The sequence below is a fragment of the Phymastichus coffea genome, unplaced genomic scaffold (assembly GCF_024137745.1).
Source record: "Phymastichus coffea isolate CEN01 unplaced genomic scaffold, Cenicafe_Pcof_1.1 PCOF00149, whole genome shotgun sequence".
Classification (NCBI taxonomy): Eukaryota; Metazoa; Arthropoda; class Insecta; order Hymenoptera; family Eulophidae; genus Phymastichus; species Phymastichus coffea.
The window spans coordinates 369578-388531 of record NW_026706960.1 but is presented as its reverse complement, the minus strand read 5'-3'; the positions used below and the strand labels follow the sequence as shown (position 1 = coordinate 388531).

Here is an 18954-nt window from a genome sequence, read left to right as displayed (position 1 = left end):
AATATATTTGAAAACTTTAGATTTTCATTGTAAATTGGAGAAATGTTTTTAACAAAAATGTGTTATCTTTATTTACACTTATGCATTAAGTTATAGACTACTTAAAAATATATTAATCATGATCTTATAAGTTATGAAGGTTGGGTAAGACCTTTTAAACTAATAGAAGGAAACCAGTCTCCTCCATACAATTTATCATGTTTGATTTTGTTGAGTAGAACACTATTGACTATTTTTTCAGCATCGTGTGTTTGCCCATAATAATCAACAAAACTACCCTCAGGATCAACAAGATATATTATTATTGTATGATCCACCTAAAAATAGTAGAAACTTATCAATGAACTGTCGTATGGATACTCAAATTTATAAATGCTTCAAAGGAATCACTTACGATATAATCTTCATCTTGATCTTTTGGCCCCGAACTAAAATATACTCTGTAAGCTTTGCAAACTTGGGCAATTTGTTCAATTGAACCAGATAATCCAAGAATTTTGTTTGAAAATTCTTTCACATATCTTCCCACAGCAGATGGACTATCTCTTTGTGGATCAACAGTAATAAATATTGGTTGAACTTGCAGCTGGTGCTCCTTTTCTATAAAATATTGTACAGGGAATATACTAGATGAATCACTTATGTTAAGTCTGGAGGCGTAAATTCTTACCAAGCTTATCAACCACAAGAGCTAATTTTTCAAGTTCATCTGGGCATACATCTGGACAATGAGTAAAGCCAAAGTATATCATTACCCATTTACCAAGAAAATCACTTGACTTGACTGTCTTGCCTTGAGGATCAACCAATTCAAATGTACCCCCAATAGCTGCTTTTCCAATTTGACGTCTACGGTCCTTTTCAATTTTGAGATCCTTTTGCTCTTTCAAATAATACATATACATTATAAATCCACCACCTATTACAAATGTAGAAGCTAGGGTCTTCCAAGTAATAGGAGACTTTTTTGCAGTTGTTATTGGTCGATGAGATTTATTTGGCAGCAATTGACATAATATTTTGCTTGAATGAATATTTCGATACTAAAACAAATAATACAAAAGTTCAATTTCTGTTATTTTTCAGCAAGAAAGATAATTACTGTGAAATGATGCAAACGTTTTAATTTTTATTGTTAATGAAACAATACAGTAACATACCTGGAATGACGTAGTTCTGATGAGCTGTGGCGCAAAAACGAGCGATCGCAAAAATAAACTCGACATTTTTGTTTAAAAATGGGTTTATTTGTCCAAAGTTGTTGAAAAGGGTTATGTCTATCGCTCAGCCAACAATTAAGAGTAACCGTTCGAATACCTGAGAAATTAGGAGTTTAATTATTCGATCAAGAACGACAACCAAACTGTTGTCATTGAATTCACTAATGTTTATTTGTTAAAAGAAAATGTGATACACTGCAGCAAGCATGCTGTACTTTTGCAAGGTAGAGTGGTTATAATGGCTAAGGCTATCGGCTATCGGCTATCCCGATCCCGCTAATCTCGCTACTACAGTATATAGTCGGATGCCGGTCGTCGGCTTGGCGAACAGAAAATCTGTCATACAGCGACATCTTGCGTCGGCAGATGTAAGCTGTAATTGAATTGCTCTTGCGCGAAATTTTCAAAGCTGCAAGCTTAGGAAGATATTCCGTATACTGTGTAGTTTATTATAACCGGTACCAATGTTTACTCGCACGCGATAAAAGCCAAATAGTATAGTGGAGATAAAAGCGACAGAACAGCTCAGTGACCAGGCGAACGGCGATGAGTTTGGATGATTCGTATATAGGTTAGTTTGATACTTTTGTTGGCACGCACGGAGGTGCACGGTTTGTGCGAGTCGCTCATTTGTTTGTTGACAGAGCCATATTTGGAAGACTGGTTGGCGTATATTCGCAAGAGCAGCGATGCCGAGCAACAGGTGATCAAGAACGGCAAGGAGTTTCGCGTCCCTTACGCCGGTAAAGAATGTGCGAGTTGTCGATGGCAGAGCCGGGGATCGTCAGCCGTAATACTCTGCGTTACGGTCGCGTTGCAGGTGCGACGGTGGAGGCGATCAAGGCGATCTTCATCATAAGCGAGCGTTTCCGCGTGGAGCATGAGGCGAAGTACCTGGCGGTGCACCTGCTGGACCGCTACATGGGCTGCCTGTACTGGGAGCGAGTGTCCGGCCTACCGGAGGTGAACGCCGAGGGCGCGCGACAAGTTGCCCAGCACATGTCCTCGCAGCTGAGGCTCGTGCTCGCCACGTGTCTGCAGATCGCGAGCAAGGTCGACCTCTTCCGCACCGGCCTCTCCGTGTCGCAGGTGAGCGAATCGACTGGACGCCTCTCGCGCGCACCCGCACCACTGACCTGCTCCGCCGCGCTCCAGGTGCAGGACCTGCTGCAGTCGATCGACCCGCTGCGTGACTACTCCCGGGAGAGCATCGTCGCCAGCGAGCTGCGCGTGCTGCGCGGCCTCGACTTCCGGATACCGGTGTCGCTGCCTCTCAACGTGGTCGAGCTCTTCCTGGCCTACAGCCAGCTGCCGCCGAGCCAGCAGCTCAGGGACACCTGCCTGCAGCTGCTCGACCTCGCCTACATCCGCCACGAAGACCTCTTCCAGCAGCTGCACCTGCTGGCCCGAGGCTCCAGCTACGACCGTAGCCGGCCCGAGTGCCGCGACTTCCTCCGGCTGGAGACCAACGCGGGCTTCGTCGGCGCGTCCATCGTCGTCTGCTCGGCCTTCTTCTACCAACTGAAGAAGAGCCTCGTGGAAAACCTGGCCGCCAAGCTGGCCAAGCTCCTCGGTATGGAAGCCTTCGACCTCAGCATCATGGCCAACCTCCTGTTCATGACCGCGCTCGACGAGGACGACTTCCTCGGGCTGCAGCAGCTGCACGACGGCACCAGCGCTTCCGAACTCGACTGACCACGTCCCACGCGCGCCTCGTTCTCCTTCGTTTTAACGCTTACTTCTCTGCTGATATCGGCGCGTGGCTTTTAGCGCTTGGACGGCCCCGCCTTCTTCGCCAACGATCGCACAGCAGAACGATTTTAATTCTCCGTTGTTTGTCTGATTTTCTTCGCGGGGCCGATACCGACGACGATCAAGCTGAGGCCTCGTCCTGTCCGAGGTGATCGCGCGATTTTTCAGTGCGGTATGCTTTTGCAAAACCAGAGAGCGACGCAAGCAGCAGGAGCAAGAACAGCGAAGCGCAAGCGGGAACATTAATCTGATGGCAGCGAATCAAGCGCGAAGGAGAAAAGAAAAAACCGATTAGCCTACTTACTTTCTCGTGAAATCCGTGGCAGTTCGCAGTATCCTGCGCGCGCTGAGTTTGCACTTTCGAAAATAACGTCCGCCCGAAATGTTGCCTTAAACATTCAACGCGAAACCATCTTATCGCACCTGTTTTCTCTTTTTCGCGTTGTAGAACGAAATCAAGCCACATTTTAATTGCCGTTTTCTTTTGTTTTTCTGTTATAATTATCGTGACTGACGCCTTTCTTCCCCTCGTCTTGTCCTGCGCTGAATATTCAACTCCTGCACAATACGTATTACTCGAATGTGAAAGGCAGAAAGGAGAGAATGATAATGTCGTGTATGAGCAATGTTGTGCGCTACAGAAATAAAGGTAGACGATACGTATAGCGAGATACGAAAAAGATAAAAATTACGAACGGCAACGCGCACAACGATTCTCAACGAGCGCGCGACTTGCTTGAGAAATCAGAATATTAACCTGGCGGCTGTATGAATTTTTATTCATAGCATTGTAACAAAAAATAAGGGGAGTGCGTATACGCGTGAAAAGTCATCGGGGTGTGGGGCAGGTGCAAGAAAAATGGGAGAAAGGGAATGTTACGTTACTTTTACACTGATCATTGCGAGCTCACCTGTGTAATTAGGCTGAAATAATCGTTTAAGTTGTGTGAAAAATTCTCGATTGAACCCGAGCTCGCAACAAATTTTGTAAATAAATTTGCAATTAAGTTCTTAGAATGTATTTCAGTTGATTATTCATTAGTTTGAAATCATCCCAAGTGAATCGTGTAGAATCACGTCGCAAATGATTTATTTTTAATCAACATGCAAACGTATCAATTAAAAAAAAAGTGGAGTATAGTTCTAAGGCACATGGCTAGATCAGGAGTTATAAGGCACGCGAACACCAAACGAATGTGAGAGAGATGAAAAGCGAAAGGAAGTGATTCTCTCGGACGTACACAGACGCGCATATAGACATATTGTAGTAGTGGCACTAACACACTCTCGACTTTGGCATTTCAAGATGGTGGCGAGCGACGGCGACAGCGAGTAACGCGGGCTGCTATGTTGCTGCTGTCGCTAGTGCGCCGTGAGTCAGTTGCAGTGAGGAATCGCGCAAATATAATTGTATTGTTTAGCCGAAAGCCAAAGTGCACTCGGAGCAACGTGGACGTGCCTTCGGAGATGTAAAGAGACGCTGCTCGCGAGCTGCCCAGTAGCTCGCAGCAGTGCAGCCGCTCGGATTCCCCTAATTGCTGCTGCTGCTGTTGTTGTTTTCACGGTGCGGTATATGTTTGAGTGCAGAGCGCTGAACGCTGAACGTCCTTGCTCGCCTTCTTTTTTTTTAACTTGGGCCTGAGAAGGGGACTGGAATTAAAGGGTCTTTTTCGCGCAGGTAAACATGGCCAAGAGCGTGCTCGGTTCCGATACCATGCCCAAGGCGGGCAGAGTTAACGAAGGTATGACTTCATCATCTCGTTCTCTTTATCTGTTCACTCTTTTTCCCGCTATTTCCCAGCTGTTCGCTCTGATTTTCTTTTCTTCTGCACCTGTACCGCTTTATTTTTGCACGCTGTCGCGCGGACCTTATTGTTCGTCGCAGTAACGCGCCGAGTTTCTCTTTTATTAACGGCATAATAAATGGTGATCTAATAAACAAGGGAGGAGTCGGCGTTCGTGACGATAATTGTACCGCGCTGTGCTCGACCATTCTGTCCGACCTTTTATCTCGAACGGAAGAAAAAAGAATTTGTGAATGGCATTTACGAGCCATAGCTGTGTTGCATACTCTACGCTGTCCCACGCGTACGGCTTCCTTCGCCTTGATATCACTTTTATTGAGCGTAACGGCAAGTCACCGCCGCTTCGATTATGTTATGTACAATGAGAAACTTGTGGACGGATTAGTTTTTTTAAAGAGCTTCCGTTCGTTGATTGCAATACGAATTTTCAGTTTACCGGCACAATCGTCTTTCACATGAAAATACGTAACCTTTTAAAACAGATTCGTTCGAGTGAAACTTGTAAATGGACGTTATTGTGTTGTAAAAAAAAGCCCGCAAAAGTTTTATTCCAGTTCGTGAGTCACAGCGTAAGAATCCTTGAGAAAAATGATTATCGGTAGAATAGTCGGTTGCCTCGGGCTCGTACGTGCAGGGTCTAAAAGTCGTCGAAAATACATTTGTTGACGTACGATCGTATTCGTTCGTTTGGCAAAGCAGCCGAGCAGAAAAAGGGCTCAGCGATGGGTGGCCCCGTTGAGCGCGAGCTCGAGGATAAGAATTTAGCGTGCGCGTGAAATTGACAATTGCGGCAGATGAAACGGAGCAAAATAGGACCCCGAGCAATGAATCATCTTTGAACGCGTAGTTTGCAGGGAGTGGTTGGTTCACGAGGACGGAGCACTGGCCTACCGGCTGCAAGACGAAGAAAGTACGTGGTCGATCTGCCTGCTGTCGCGATCGCGCGCCACCAGCACCAAGTAATCCGATAAATTGTGATTTGCAGTTAAAGAGCACTACTCGCACAACAAGGTGCGGAACGCACAGGTGAGGGAGGATCTGCCGAAAGCTCGAGTCGAGCAGGAAATGGAGATGCTGAGATATCAAGCTTACGTGCAGGAACAGTTAGTATATCATTGACGATTAGAGCAGGCGGCGGCCGAAGTCGCTTCGACGACAAGTTTGTCACAGTAGGCGCGTGTGTTTGTTCGCAGGGAAGAGAGGGACGAGTTAATTGCCAGACAAGTAGCGCTTTCGCTGGAAAGGGAGGAGCGCACGAAGGAGCGAGAATTGCGCGAGCAAATGAGGTTGCAGCTGAGACTCGACGACGAGATCGCCAGACTGGAGGCCGAGGCTGAAATACAGCGACGACTACAGGAGGAAAAGGATCAGGTAAGGCTCGCTCGCGCCGAGGCGCCAGTCCGCGCGCGAGCTCTCACGCTCGGGGGCGTCTTTCCGCAGGAATTGGCGCGAAAGATTCAAGAGGAGGAGGAGGGCGCGATGGGGGTGGACGTGCAGGACGCCGGGGCGGTGCTGCTGGACGAGCAACTGCTGCTGGACCACAAGATCGCGATGGAGGCGCAAGACGCCGAGCTGGCGCGGATGCTGCAGGACAAGGAGCGCGCCAAGGCCAAGAGGGCGCGCGAACGAGCCAGGCAGAAGAAACTCGAGCGCCAGGCTCAGCAGCAGCAGCAGCAGCAGCAGCAGCAGCAGCAGCAGCAGCAGCAGCACCTCGAGGAGGAGCGCCTGTCGGCGAACGGCAGCCTCGAGAGGCCACGGCGACCCGACAAGCTGGATCTCAAGTCCAGCCTACGTGAGTTCACCGAGGTTACGTTCAACACGATTACGGATAATAATGCTATCGATTACAAATGTCAGCGAAACCGAGGCAGGGACGCCACAGTCGGCAGCCGTCGGACCCCGAAGAGATTCGCAGCTACTCCGGGGAATTGGACGAGGAGACGCAGCCGCGCAACGTCGCTGCGATGATCGATCCCACGTACAACGCCAACGCCTACACCAGCTCAAGTTCTAGCAGTCAGATAAGTCCCGGCTACGCCCTAACGACGCCACCTTCCACTTTGTCCCACGGCGAGCACGTCGTACTCGACGACACCAACTCCTGCTACATGCCTGTCCCGGGAACGCGACGTAATCATTCCAGTAAGCAGTTCTCTTTAGTTCTCTTGCTAATCGTCAATCGTTTGTCACATCGGTTTCATCCCAGTTGTTTCGTTCACTTTTTCCAGATCCACAGCATTCACCCTCGCAAATCCACGAAGAAAAGCAGAAACGACGCGTTAAAGACAGCTGTAAGCAACAGTAGGCACTCGTTACGTTATTAACAATGAGACTATGTGAAAATGAATTACGAATTTTACACGTTTTTCTATTCGTTTGTAATCTGGTGGAAATATTTTTGTCCCACGAAAAAAATTAAATGTAATTATAAAATTATGATATATTTTTACATAACGAAACGGTGTACAATATTATTAATTAAACTTAATGATGTTTCCACGAGCGATATGTGTCAGGGGAGTCGTGAACAGAAATGAGTTTTATAGCAACATAATATTGAATAAAATTGCTACTCTACTTTTATATTTTAAAGTAATTTAACGAATCAACGTTATGATAACATTTTAGATAGATTTTGTAACAAATTCTGGAAGACCTTTTTACAAACTAACTTTCCATGTACATTCCTATGTCAGTATATATATATATTAATACAAAAGTATTTCCACCATATTTCATAGTATACATAACGCTTATGAGGCCTTTTTCACCTTGGAATAAATTGCTGATAATGAAATTCAATTGTGCCTTTGAGATATGGGCATCAATTTTTACCCGAGTGCCTCGACTATCGAGCTAAACTAAATGAAATAGGAAGTGCATTTATTATACGATTAGCAAACTGGTTTTACTTGATAAGCTTTCAAAGTAGCATCTTAAGGCAATACTTTTTCATCATCAATCAAAATTCAATCATTATATTAACATTGTATACAATACTTTTATGAATCGTATACCTTACACTCGTAGTGAGATTTTACACTATATTTGGTCAACTCGACTTTTATTCGAACCAATTGTTGCCAAAGATCTGAGATCTTGCAGAAATTAATCATTAATAAGTTTTATTATTAAAAAATATAAACGTTTGAACTGCGTTTTTACCTCCAAAAGATCTAATCATATATGGATAAAAAAAAAATAAAAGTATTAGTATTATCAGTATACTTGCTTCGCATATCGAGCAATAGAGAATTATGTTTATAATTATGAGAAATATTTGTGCAGTAATTAGTAATCTATTACTGCGAAAAATTGTGCGTTTACATGATTTATTATAGTACGACGTGGGATTTCGGAGACTTATTTACAAGTGAATAAATTTATATTATCTTTATTGAGCTAACACATGATGTATTCAATAAATTATTTACAACAGTATCATACATGTTTTTTTTCTTTGCAAAAGTAATTTTTTTTTATAGTTCGAGGCAAATTAATGTATAATAACAAAAAAAATCAAAAAAATGTTCACAGCATATAAAGCGTAAGTCGCAATTATCACTCGAATTAATTTTTAATCAATTAGTTTTATTTTTCATCTTTTTCGGCAATACAAAACAAGTTCGTGGGCGCCGCATTCTGATAGACGTTGCTCGCTCACTTTTCACATTAATGCGTTTGATAAGGTTCGTTGTCATTTCGGAAGTCTCCTCGTCGTCTGGTATTGGCGAAATAAATCTATAACGATCCACATACACATGTTTTACACATATATGGCAACTTTGTCAGTCATTTGCTTTTTATTGATGCATCCAGAGAGCTTTTCCTCTCTTTAATAAAAAGGAACTTACTTCTGAAACCCGGCTGGTTTCGAAAATTCGTAAGTTGGCGTTTTACATTCGCCTAAAATAATATATTATTGATTAAAATTTTACAGTATTGAAATTATGTACAAAACGTGAAAAAAAATTTTAAAAATGAATATACCTTGAGCATCATCTGGTAACTCTCCAGTTTCTTCTGGCACAGAAAATTCAAAATTTTTCCCCTCACTGACTTTTCTTCCTCTTTTTGGCTTGCCAAGTAATTTGGCCTTTTCCGTTTCTTCAACTGCTTCCACAGGTACTGAGGTAGCGCGTTTCCTTCTAGTCGGTTGTTTTTTTGTTACTAGAGATTTAGTAGTTTCTTCGGGTATAATATCTTCGATTAATGTAGTTTTGGCCAAGACGCTCCGCGTTACACGCTTCCCCACTGGTACAATAACTTTTGAGTCAACGCTCGCAGCTCGTCGACTTCTATTTTCGTCATGAATCTCGGCGCTATTGGATTTTTTGTTAAAGACTCTGACTGGGATTGGCACGTTAAGAATCTCTTCGAGTTCCTCAGGAACGGATTGTATCGAGGAGCGTCTACTGCGTGTGTTAGTAGCCGGACTAGATACCGCAATCTCCTCTGCAGCACGTGGTAGACGATTTCGTTTGTCCATAGGCGAGTCTAACTGCGAAAGACTTTCTTCGAGAATGACTTCTTGCAAGAGACTCGTGGAGCGTCTTCTACGAGAGTACAGCTTAACCGGCTCTGTTGATTAGAAGTTGAAATACTATTTAATAAACTAAAATTAACGTGAATCATAGTTAAAATTATAATCCTACAGACCTGCTGGTGCATCTTTAGGCACAGAGCTACCGCGTTTCCGTATTGGTCTCTTACTAAAAGTTTCTTCGTGTTCGGGTGTTGAAGTATCCTTAGATACTGACGCAGCTCTCGTTGCTCTTTTAGTCATGGTATCTCCATTCTCAATTGCACTGGTATCTTTTGACACCGACGCGGCTCTTGTTCTTCTCATTCCTAACGGCACTTCTTCTTCTTTAACTACTGAAGTAGCCCTTGTTTTTCGATCATGGCTACAGAGCTTTTCCTCCGACATATCGCGATCTTGAGCCACACAGCCAGCTCTTGTTTTTCTCGTATTAATTGCAAGTTTATCGTCTTGTACTACAGAGCTTGCTTTTGGTTTTTTCGTGACCGTTACAGATTTTTCTAAGAATACCTCGTCGTCTTGAACAACGGAGCTTGCACGTGTTTTTCTTACGCTCGCAGGTTTTTCTAGTGCTGATTTTTCCTGAGTTACTGAGCCAGCCCGAGTTTTTCTCACGGACTTTAAGCTCGTCTCCTTTGTTCGAGTAGCTCGAGGTTTAGAAGACTTTTCAACTTCATGAGCTTCCTCTGTTTCATCAATGTTGTCCTTAAATTAAAAATACATGGATAATTATTCATTTGACATAACAAACTTTTACGTCATCAATCACAATACTTACAGCTACTATTGCATCCTTTGACATAGAAGTGACTTTTGTTTTGAATTTAGTTTTCTTTTCCGACGGCTCTTCAACCAAATGTTCACTGTCAGTGCTAGATTCAAAAATCGTTGGGCCATCTCTCACAACGGACACTACTTTTGTTTTTTTAGCTGGCTTCTCGACTTCCTTAGACGTTGAGCCAATTCTAGCACGCGTTCTTGTTGAAATTGTTTGATTAACTGATTCTCTTTGAGTCGTTCGAGCGGATCGTTTCGTTTTAACTGATATTTCTTGAGATATGTCTTTATCTTGAGATGGTTCTCGTGACGATTGTCTGGAGGACGCGCGTGACGATATTTTTTCTGATGACTGATTATTTGATTGCTCATTGGGCATTCCGAGCGCTTTAGACAATGACACTTTGACTTCCCTCATCGCTGAAATATTTTGCTTCTCACGATCACCTAGAAATAAGCATCAAAACATAAAGTAATTGTATTACGTTAGGTTGAACGAAGAATTGTTCTCCAATTGTAAAATATAATACTTACTCAATTGACTAGGAGTTATGGGTTCCATTGCTTCACAAATTTTGCCAGGACTCGAAGATAATGATTTAATGGAGCGCCTGGGCGACGGTTGTAGAATCGCAGATGGCTTTCTGGCACTTCGACGTAGTGGGGTACTTGGTTTATTAATGTCATCGATCAACATCGTTGGTACCGATAACGAAGGTTCCTAAAAATATGGCACATAACGTCTGAAACTCATTTAAGCAGAAAAATAATTGATTTAAAAGCACAAGGTCACTAACTATAGAAGACTCTTTCGTAGCGGATACAGTACGTTTTCTCTTCAGTGTCTTTGAGGTAGGCGATGAGTCCGGTAGTTTATCTTCCTCTTTTCGACTCGACAAACCATTGGTTCGAGTTAACGTGTCAGATGCGAGTTGTTCGTTGTCGGGAGAGTTGTCGTCGGACGAAGATACGCTGAGCTTTAGATCATCCTCGTTGTCTTCATCCTCGACTTTGTTTTGCGACTGAATTATAGATTCCAATTCTGGCATTTTTACCGGTACTTCATCTACGGACTCATCATCCGTGATATCAGGAGTTGGCTCTGCGAATTTAAGCGTATCGCGGTTGTCAAGAAAAAGAGGTTTAGTCAAGCTGTGATCATGATCTTCATTGATGGATTCATCCTTTGGATTTAATTTGGAACGTTCAATTAAACTGTAATCTTGACCATGAATTTTTCTATTTTCAAAAGTATCCGTTATATCATAATTTGCATCATCATTGAAATTCTTGATCGGGTGATCAATACATTGTACAATTGGCTCGAATGTGCTGTTGTCCATAGAATTGGAGAAACTTTGAAAACTTTCACATTCACCATCTTCTAGTTCAAGATGTTTTGACTGCTTCTTAAGTTTCTCGATTTCCTCGTCATCGCTAATTTCAGGCTGCTGAGATGGATCTTGACTTGCGGAAGCCGATATTTCACTTTTACTATCTTCGTCTGGAGTTTCCATTTCTTCATTTTCAGCTTCGTTTTCACTTGCCTCTGCAGTTTGTTTTCTATCTGTCTGCTGAGCCACTTTACTAGTAACGGGTGTCACTAACAAATTTTCATTGTCACAAGTTACAGTTGAAACTTCCTCTTCGTCTCCCGATAGTTCTTCGGACTCTTCACTTTCTTCTTCAACATCGCACTTAGATTCGAACGCAAAAGGTCTCTTCAATGGAGAAGTTTCTACGCTTGTATTTGCAGACAAAATCGAAGCATTGTATACGGTTTGGGACAGCAAAGATTTGCTGGGATCACTGGGCGAGCCGGATGTTTTTCTACTCTTTTCTTGTGAAATATCCTAATAAACAAATTACAATTGAGCGACGTAAAGTTATTGAATATATGGTGCGTGAAAACTTAATCATCTTATTTACCAGTTTAGAGACACTCAAAGTAGAATTATCAGATGAAGCCATCTTCTGAGACAAATATTCACTTGATGCATGAGACAATAGGCTACTTCTTCGTAAACTTGGCCTGGGTCGAGGTCCACGAAAATATTTTGTAATACTGCTATCAGTAAGGATTGAGCTATCTCTCGAATATTGTGTGCTTGCATTAGGACTATAATAAGTTTCGTCAGTTCTAAAATAAAGAAACACAGATTATTTTATCCAAACTCGTATAAAATTCGAGTTATTCAAGAGAACTATGTAATGTTTATATCTACCCTGCTTCGCCGTCTGCAATTTTGTTACAAAGCGAAATGTTTTCTTGTTCATCTTTTTCTTGGTTGCTGTCATTCATAGAGCAGAGTGAATCCTCGTTGCTGCTGAATCTTTCTACGCTGAAGCGAATCTGACGAGCCGGTCTTACATCGTCTATTACTGAAGGTTTCAAAAAATAATTTTCTTCGTTCGAACCCTATAAAAAATTAATAAATTGATGTATTATAACTTAACTCAGGCTGTATTGTGAAAATTTCAATCATTAGCAGTAATTACTACATTTAAATCGTAACCAGGTGAATTAGAATTGCGTTGGAGCAGCTGTCGTATTTTGAGTATCGAATGCGGCGTCTCAACAGTTAAATTATTAAATTCTTTGTCTTTACGCTGAACTAGTGGCGTTTTACATACTTGACTCATACTTAGTCGGCGAAACAGTTGTGCGTTATTTTCTTCTTTCGACAGATTTGTGTCTTCAATGCAATGAAAATTAATGTTAAATATTGGTAACTAACTATAAATAAAATAAATATCGGCTTACCACTAACACTGCCGAGTCTTCGCCTCTTCCTATCAGTAGTGTCATCAACGGCATCGATGTTTCCATGGTTTATCGTATCTAAAGACCGCTTGCTATTTATTAATTTTCGTTCTGGGAACAGTACGCAATTAGCATCAGTCTGCTCAGGTATATTGCCAGTTGCCCTAGTGCAGAAGACAATAGTGGAGCAAGGTGCTCCAAGGAAAGGCACATAATTTACGGAAGTATTAACTTTGCCTGCTTTAAGACATGTTTCGCGGGTTTTGTATACGGCCAATTCGTAAATTTCTTTAGCCGGAAGACGGCACTGCGACATTGGCTTGGGATAACCCTGTGTAATATTGGTTATAGAACTTGAATTGCCCATAAATGATTGTGGCTGTAGTACTTGGTACGAATTGGCTTTATTGGAGCTAAACAGTGGAACGGAAAAATCATTTTTGTTGAGCGTGTTGGCGAATTTTTTCGTGACAGCAGGCAACGTGTCGTTGTATGCGCCGAGCATTTTCAAAGCGATAGGATTTATTTTATTTGGCGCTATCGAATGACCTTCATAAAAATCATATTAACAGGTTATTTCTATAAAAAGAATGTAATAATAAAGTTGTACAAGCTACTCACGAGAATTTCTGTTGGTATCAATGCTAAATACATCTTTTGCCTCCGCATGTCTGGAACGTTGTAGATAATAAAGCAATCTTATGTCCTCGCATTCGTTGTCCTTTAAGAATTTCACAAATGCTTCCTCTTCCTCACTGTCTAATGACAATAACAAAATTTCTTTGAGTTTGCCATGAGCTTTGCATGACTGAAAAAATCGGGTAAGTAGCTGATTATAGTGTGAAGATGGTCGGGCGTGGAATGCTGATTCGACGAGACCTTGCTCTACTGAAAGACTTATGATAATACCCTGTTCTTCCAAAGACGTTAACGGAGGTTTGATTATACGCAAATACATTAAAGCTACAAATACATATAGAATGTCAAATCATTTTCTTCAAGTAAACTAATAAATCACAAAAAAAAACTCTCTTTACCTAGTTTGTGCTGATTGTTTTGTAAAAGAGTACGAATGGCAAGTTTATGGTGCCAGTCTTTGATGTCAGTCAAGGATACGAGTTCACCGGTAATGACGTTGAAAAAGCCTTCGTAATCCTCGTGATCAAGCAACCAAAAGGCCTGGGTGAGTTTGATTAAACTAGGGCTAAGCTTGAATGCTGAAGGATACTTTATAAGTTGGTCAACGTTAGAATGCGTATTTTGAAGTAACATCGCCAGATCCATTAGTAGGTATATAGTGATACTGTGCTTGCTTTGCATTTCTACTAAGTCACCGATATCTTCTTCATCAGTTGTTCCATCGAAAGTTTCCCTATAACAATCCGTAAGGAAAGATCTCAAGAGCGTCTGTAATGATGGAGGTGGGTATCGGCCTTCGCGATTGGAAAATTCACCAACGGCTTCTCGTTGCCATTGTGCCTTTAGCGCCATGCACTCATAGTTTATCAACTGATCAATGAACAGAACATCCTCTTGTTCCATTTTGCCACCCATTTTTTGGCAATTTTCTTTTCTTTTTTCGTAAAATTCTGCGAGCTTGTCTATTGGATAGGGAATTTTTACTGGAAAAGCTATTTGAGGTAGATCGCTTTCCTTTTGTTCTACAAGCTCACGGCTTTCCGGTAGTAGACCAACGTCGTAAAACCACAATAATACTTGTAGATAAGTGGCTATCCTTTTGAGAGCCCTTCTTTGTCTTTCGAGGTCACCTTCCAAGTTGGGCACGTGTGCTACAACGTTGCCAAGGCATTCAAGCTGCTGAGCACAGAACCGTAGAGTTCTCACTTCAGTTTCACCAATAGTGATACCAGATTGATCAAAAAGTGGCACGCACAGCTGATCGGTTATCAGTTTAAGTTCCGAGGCTCGCTGTACGCTCCAGCGCAAGAATTCTGGATAGAGGTAGGCTGCGCTTCCGTCTGACCACTCAAGCACACATCGCAATAGAAAGTTGGCCCACCTCTGCTCGAGGCATATTGATAACAACATCTGTCGTTGTTCCGCCTGGTCTGCATCGAATAGAAAATCTTGTGGAGTTGAGTCGAAAGGTACCTATAACAAGCAAAGTATAAAATTAAAAATATCAAGAGATCAATAGTAATATTATCGTCAAACTTAAGCATACTTACTAAGCCGGACACAAGGCATCTGTGATAAATTTCGGTTGGCTTGACGAGAACGATTGGGCCGGTAATGGTGATCTCTCGCAGCAGTTCTGCTTGCACGCCTCTTACAAGCCAGTGAGTAAGTGAATCCCAGCTGAGTTCGAGCCACTCGATAGTTAGTGAGTTCGGGTAGAAAAGCTCCTCCGGCGAGCTAGGTCCTTTGATGGGGAATTCCCTGAGTGACTTGGACGCGTAGGCACATGCGACGATGCCTTTTCTCGGTGCCGTCGAGTCTTCGGGCGCCGTACGATAACTAGCCATAACACTGTTGGGGTTGCGGCATTCGGCCATCGTACGCGGCATCTGCTCCTTGTACCAGCGATTCAGGTCGAACAATAGCACCCGCTCATCGCTGCCAATTAGCAGCAGACTGTCCTCACCTCGGCGAGAGCCGTAGTCGGCCGGATCACGCGAGTTCTCGCGCTCTACTGAGATCAGACTATGAACTCGCTCGCCCTGCTCCAGCTCCAGCTCGAATTTCAAACTCGGCTCTGACTCCAAATTGAAGTACAGGCTCGATTCGCCTGACTTGTCACTGTGCTTCTTATTGAACAGCATGGCATACATGCGCAGCACTGCTGACGAATTCGACGAGTCGTTCTGCAAAAAATATCGACCACTTCAGTAAATCAGTTTATTATCTTAACAATAACTTTTAAGACGTTTTTTAACCTACCTGACATGCAATCCAGAGATAATAAAATGGTCGAGGATCGTCCGAAGGCTCGAGGAGAGCGACGTGAGTGACGTAAGCATTCTCATCAAAAGTTGGGCTTATCCAACCGATTGAACCATCACTTTGCCATATTATGACGCGACCTAAACAGCCAGTTATCAAGCAGCCAGTCTTTGTGGAACTTAATAAAACTGAACACAAATTTTCGTCGAACAGCGGTGTCGACTCAAAATCGTCTCTGTCAAAGCCCATGAATTGCTCAATTTCTGTCAAATAATATAAGTCAAATTTTATTTCAAAATATTTTCATATGTTTTACATTATTTACTACAGTTGATTATTCACCTCTATCCATTAGGTTATATGCTAAGTATCTGAGTTCTTTTTTCTTACTATTCAATGTTGTAGGAGGACTGTTTACAAATTCTAATTTTGCTGACAACATTTTACCATCTTGTATTTTACTTTGCCATAACAACCTGTTTACATCAATAATAATGTGCTGAAGATTTCTAAGAGCAGCAAATATCAATCCTGAATTACCAGGTAACACTGTATCTGGTCTCTTCTCATTGTATTCTTCCCATTCTGCACCACCATGAACAATGCATGCCTTCTCAACACCAGCAGGTACCTAGGAACAATATTATTTCCATTAGAATTTTGTGAAATACTGTTTCAAACTCTGAAGTTAGATGATTAATCTGAGCCATATAATTTTAATTTTGAAAACGTATAATTACTTGTATCGTTGTTAATATAATTGAAGTATTGCAGTCGTAAACATACAAATATCCTATTGAATCTTTTATTCTTATTGCATTATTATCTGTTCCCACTAAGAGCAATGGCATCTGTCCAGATTCCATGGGAAAGGAATATACCGATGTGATCTGATTTGGAAAACTCCAGGTACTAATGCACCTGCCACATCTTGCATCAATTACAACCAGACGCCTATCATGGCTAAGCCATGCATATCTGCATTCGTTATTTAGAAAACCGCCAAAGTTTTGAGTAAGATTTGTATCTTTCGAACCACCTGTGGTAGCAGATTCTTCGTAATGTGTTACATTGTCTAATTGACTCCATGATGGAATATCCAAATTTATAACGTTACGTATCTATAATTCAGAAGTAAAGATTATCAGTTTTAAAAAGAGAAGCTCACAAATATCAATGGGCTTACCTCGCAGTTGGTTTCTTCTAATTCTTTCATTTTCTCAAAAACTATCTCTTCAACTCAAACCTTACTAAATACATTTATAACTTTAATCTTTATCAATTGCACATAATTTATTGAATGAGAAGATAAACTTTATGGCGAATAATTAATGATAAAATGAGGTTATGGCCGCTAGTTCCCGCGAAAACAAGAAATCCGTTGTGGCCTACTTTACAAGTCTGTTTGATTGCGTTTTGTGGTTGCTACTAAGTAAAAATGAGATAAAAATCAATATTAAACGGTATTGTTACTTTTATTACTTTTGTGAACAATTATTTGAATATTCCCGAAAAAGCTTGCTCCCAAAACATGTTCACATCAGCCGCGTGCATTTACTTACACATAGAGCATGGAGTCATCCTGCACTATTATACATTCGCTAAATTTAAATGTCCGACTGCTTTACGTCATATGCGTCAAATCGTCAAGTCGTCACTAATAAAAAATGTACATGCAATTTAAAATTTTATGTCGAATTACATAATTAAAAATAGAAAATTATAAAACATTGGTTAAATTTTAACTTTGATAATTCAAACTTATTTTGACAATTTATTTATATTATATTATATAGGTATTTCGCATTACTTACAATTATTTAGATTATAAAAAAGTTTATTACTAAGTCCAATTGTAGAAAGTAAATTTTATAACAATTGTGCTTTTCCAGGATCCGTTTTGTTTGACATTTATTTTCCCTTGTTCCCCTTATAATCTCGTTTTTTTTTTTTCAGGTATAAAAAAATGATGGGTGCCATGTTGAAGCATTTTATTCATGATTTGATTGGCTAAGATATAGTCACGTGATATAGTGTTATGAGGCCGTAAATATAAGCGTGTAAATCTAGTTTCGAGTTGAGATTTTAGTAATAAAAATTTAATTCATTGTATTTGATACGGGTAATTTTGAAGATAACGAAAGTAAAAAAAGTAGGTTCTAATGTTATTATTTTTTTATTCATTTTATAAAAACTAGCAGCGAATAAATCATTTCGTAAAAATCTCTAAATATCTTAATTCTATAATACTATATAATCGATATGATCTGGTTTTTAAATGTGTAAGATTGAAATAAAGGTTTTGTAATATCTCAATCTTTATTAAAAAAGTAGGATAAACATTTAATAATAATTTGACTCGTTGGAAAAAACTAAAGATTATTTATTACAGTTTTCGATAAGATAAATCATAAATTTAAGAATGTACTTCATCACTAATATACGTTTTCCACTGTGATATGTGTTTTGTAAAAAATTGAAAAAAAAAACTTTAAAAAAACTAATTTATGTTAATATAGTAATACAACAATAAGAAATGAAAAAGAAGATAAGAGTGCGTAAAGCACATCTGATTCTATATATTTTTATTTTCTTATATAAAAAAGTATAATAACTTGCCGAGTGAAGTAATTTTATTCATTATCTAATTAACTATAAATATATTTTCATTTATTACAAAAGTGGTGGATGTCATATATGTTGCAACATTTTATTCATGATACGTGAAATATGTTCATGTGATATCCTGGCATATGGTGGTTAATAAGCAATATTTTGAATTTAGATTTATACTAATTTTAGTAAAAGAAGTAACTAAATAAAAAAAGGAAAATGTACTAAAAAATATAATTAACTTGTTCAAAGATTCAAGAGCATTAATAAAGAAGTTTGGCTTTATGTACAATATTCTCGAAATAATTAGAATTCTGCCCCTGAATGCGGAATATATAGCTTATTGTAAGGGTCTGTCTCCATAGGGCCTGCCTGAGTCCGTCCGTGCCGGCCGAGATTTTTTATGGGCACGCCATCTCTATAATTTCGTGTTCATGCGTTTCTCGTATTGGCTGCGTCCGATCGGGCTCGTTTATGTAAACGCAGCCATTCACTATGAAACTCGCCATTGGATACGAAATTATAGAGATGGCGTGCCCATAAAAAATCTCGGCCGGCTCGGACGGACTCAGGCAG

General features: G+C 40.8%; 4 protein-coding genes across 7 annotated transcripts; 2 read left to right on the top strand and 2 right to left on the bottom strand.

Moving 5' to 3' along the window:
• Positions 1-15: 15 nt before the first annotated feature.
• LOC131672390 (protein SCO1 homolog, mitochondrial) lies at positions 16-1488 on the bottom strand. Of its 2 annotated transcripts, none has more exons than XM_058949583.1 (5): positions 1436-1488; positions 1161-1317; positions 671-1043; positions 395-600; positions 16-317 (listed from the first exon to the last, which is right to left on the bottom strand). In XM_058949583.1, exons 2-5 carry the CDS (start codon positions 1224-1226, stop codon positions 132-134), a joined length of 831 nt encoding a protein of 276 aa, XP_058805566.1. In that variant the 5' UTR covers positions 1227-1317; positions 1436-1488; the 3' UTR covers positions 16-131. The 2 variants fall into 2 exon arrangements, with proteins under 2 accessions (XP_058805566.1, XP_058805567.1); XM_058949584.1 differs by lacking the exon at positions 1436-1488 and adding an exon at positions 1415-1429.
• A 118-nt stretch (positions 1489-1606) lies between these two features.
• LOC131672388 (uncharacterized) lies at positions 1607-3981 on the top strand. Its single transcript, XM_058949580.1, has 4 exons — positions 1607-1791; positions 1865-1963; positions 2041-2309; positions 2376-3981. Exons 1-4 carry the CDS (start codon positions 1767-1769, stop codon positions 2913-2915), a joined length of 933 nt encoding a protein of 310 aa, XP_058805563.1. The 5' UTR covers positions 1607-1766; the 3' UTR covers positions 2916-3981.
• Positions 3982-4289: 308 nt separating this feature from the next.
• Positions 4290-8170, top strand: LOC131672381 (coiled-coil domain-containing protein 50-like). Its single transcript, XM_058949572.1, has 8 exons — positions 4290-4536; positions 4651-4714; positions 5625-5687; positions 5763-5880; positions 5971-6148; positions 6218-6569; positions 6635-6919; positions 7006-8170. Exons 2-8 carry the CDS (start codon positions 4657-4659, stop codon positions 7080-7082), a joined length of 1131 nt encoding a protein of 376 aa, XP_058805555.1. The 5' UTR covers positions 4290-4536; positions 4651-4656; the 3' UTR covers positions 7083-8170.
• Positions 8171-8334: 164 nt separating this feature from the next.
• LOC131672380 (protein ELYS) lies at positions 8335-17389 on the bottom strand. Of its 3 annotated transcripts, none has more exons than XM_058949571.1 (19): positions 17328-17389; positions 16952-17015; positions 16506-16886; positions 16108-16396; positions 15763-16028; positions 15051-15686; positions 13899-14973; positions 13483-13824; positions 12862-13410; positions 12600-12793; positions 12323-12516; positions 12027-12237; positions 10895-11950; positions 10632-10818; positions 10099-10544; positions 9437-10025; positions 8768-9358; positions 8632-8683; positions 8335-8518 (listed from the first exon to the last, which is right to left on the bottom strand). In XM_058949571.1, exons 2-19 carry the CDS (start codon positions 16979-16981, stop codon positions 8359-8361), a joined length of 7248 nt encoding a protein of 2415 aa, XP_058805554.1. In that variant the 5' UTR covers positions 16982-17015; positions 17328-17389; the 3' UTR covers positions 8335-8358. The 3 variants fall into 3 exon arrangements, with proteins under 3 accessions (XP_058805554.1, XP_058805553.1, XP_058805552.1); XM_058949570.1 differs by lacking the exon at positions 17328-17389 and adding an exon at positions 17248-17300; XM_058949569.1 differs by lacking the exon at positions 17328-17389 and having other exon boundaries at positions 16952-17298.
• Between the last annotated feature and the right edge of the window lie 1565 nt (positions 17390-18954).

Bases quoted from the DNA above. Each gene is read 5' to 3' on its own strand.
- LOC131672381 (XM_058949572.1), top strand. From the start codon at position 4,657: ATGGCCAAGAGCGTGCTCGGTTCCGATACCATGCCCAAGGCGGGCAGA. The intron at 4,715-5,624 runs GTATGACTTCAT...TTGAACGCGTAG, and splicing joins GGCGGGCAGAGTTAACGAAG to TTTGCAGGGAGTGGTTGGTT. The intron at 6,920-7,005 runs GTAAGCAGTTCT...CACTTTTTCCAG, and splicing joins AACGCGACGTAATCATTCCA to ATCCACAGCATTCACCCTCG.
- LOC131672390 (XM_058949583.1), bottom strand. From the start codon at position 1,226: ATGTCGAGTTTATTTTTGCGATCGCTCGTTTTTGCGCCACAGCTCATC. The intron at 1,044-1,160 runs GTATGTTACTGT...TATTTGTTTTAG, and splicing joins TCAGAACTACGTCATTCCAG to TATCGAAATATTCATTCAAG. The intron at 601-670 runs GTAAGAATTTAC...AATATTTTATAG, and splicing joins TCTTGTGGTTGATAAGCTTG to AAAAGGAGCACCAGCTGCAA.
- LOC131672380 (XM_058949571.1), bottom strand. From the start codon at position 16,981: ATGAAAGAATTAGAAGAAACCAACTGCGAG. The intron at 13,411-13,482 runs GTGAGTAGCTTG...ATTTTTATGAAG, and splicing joins TGATACCAACAGAAATTCTC to GTCATTCGATAGCGCCAAAT. The intron at 8,684-8,767 runs GTATATTCATTT...ATATTATTTTAG, and splicing joins GTTACCAGATGATGCTCAAG to GCGAATGTAAAACGCCAACT.
- LOC131672388 (XM_058949580.1), top strand. From the start codon at position 1,767: ATGAGTTTGGATGATTCGTATATAG. The intron at 1,792-1,864 runs GTTAGTTTGATA...GTTTGTTGACAG, and splicing joins TTTGGATGATTCGTATATAG to AGCCATATTTGGAAGACTGG. The intron at 1,964-2,040 runs GTAAAGAATGTG...GTCGCGTTGCAG, and splicing joins GTTTCGCGTCCCTTACGCCG to GTGCGACGGTGGAGGCGATC.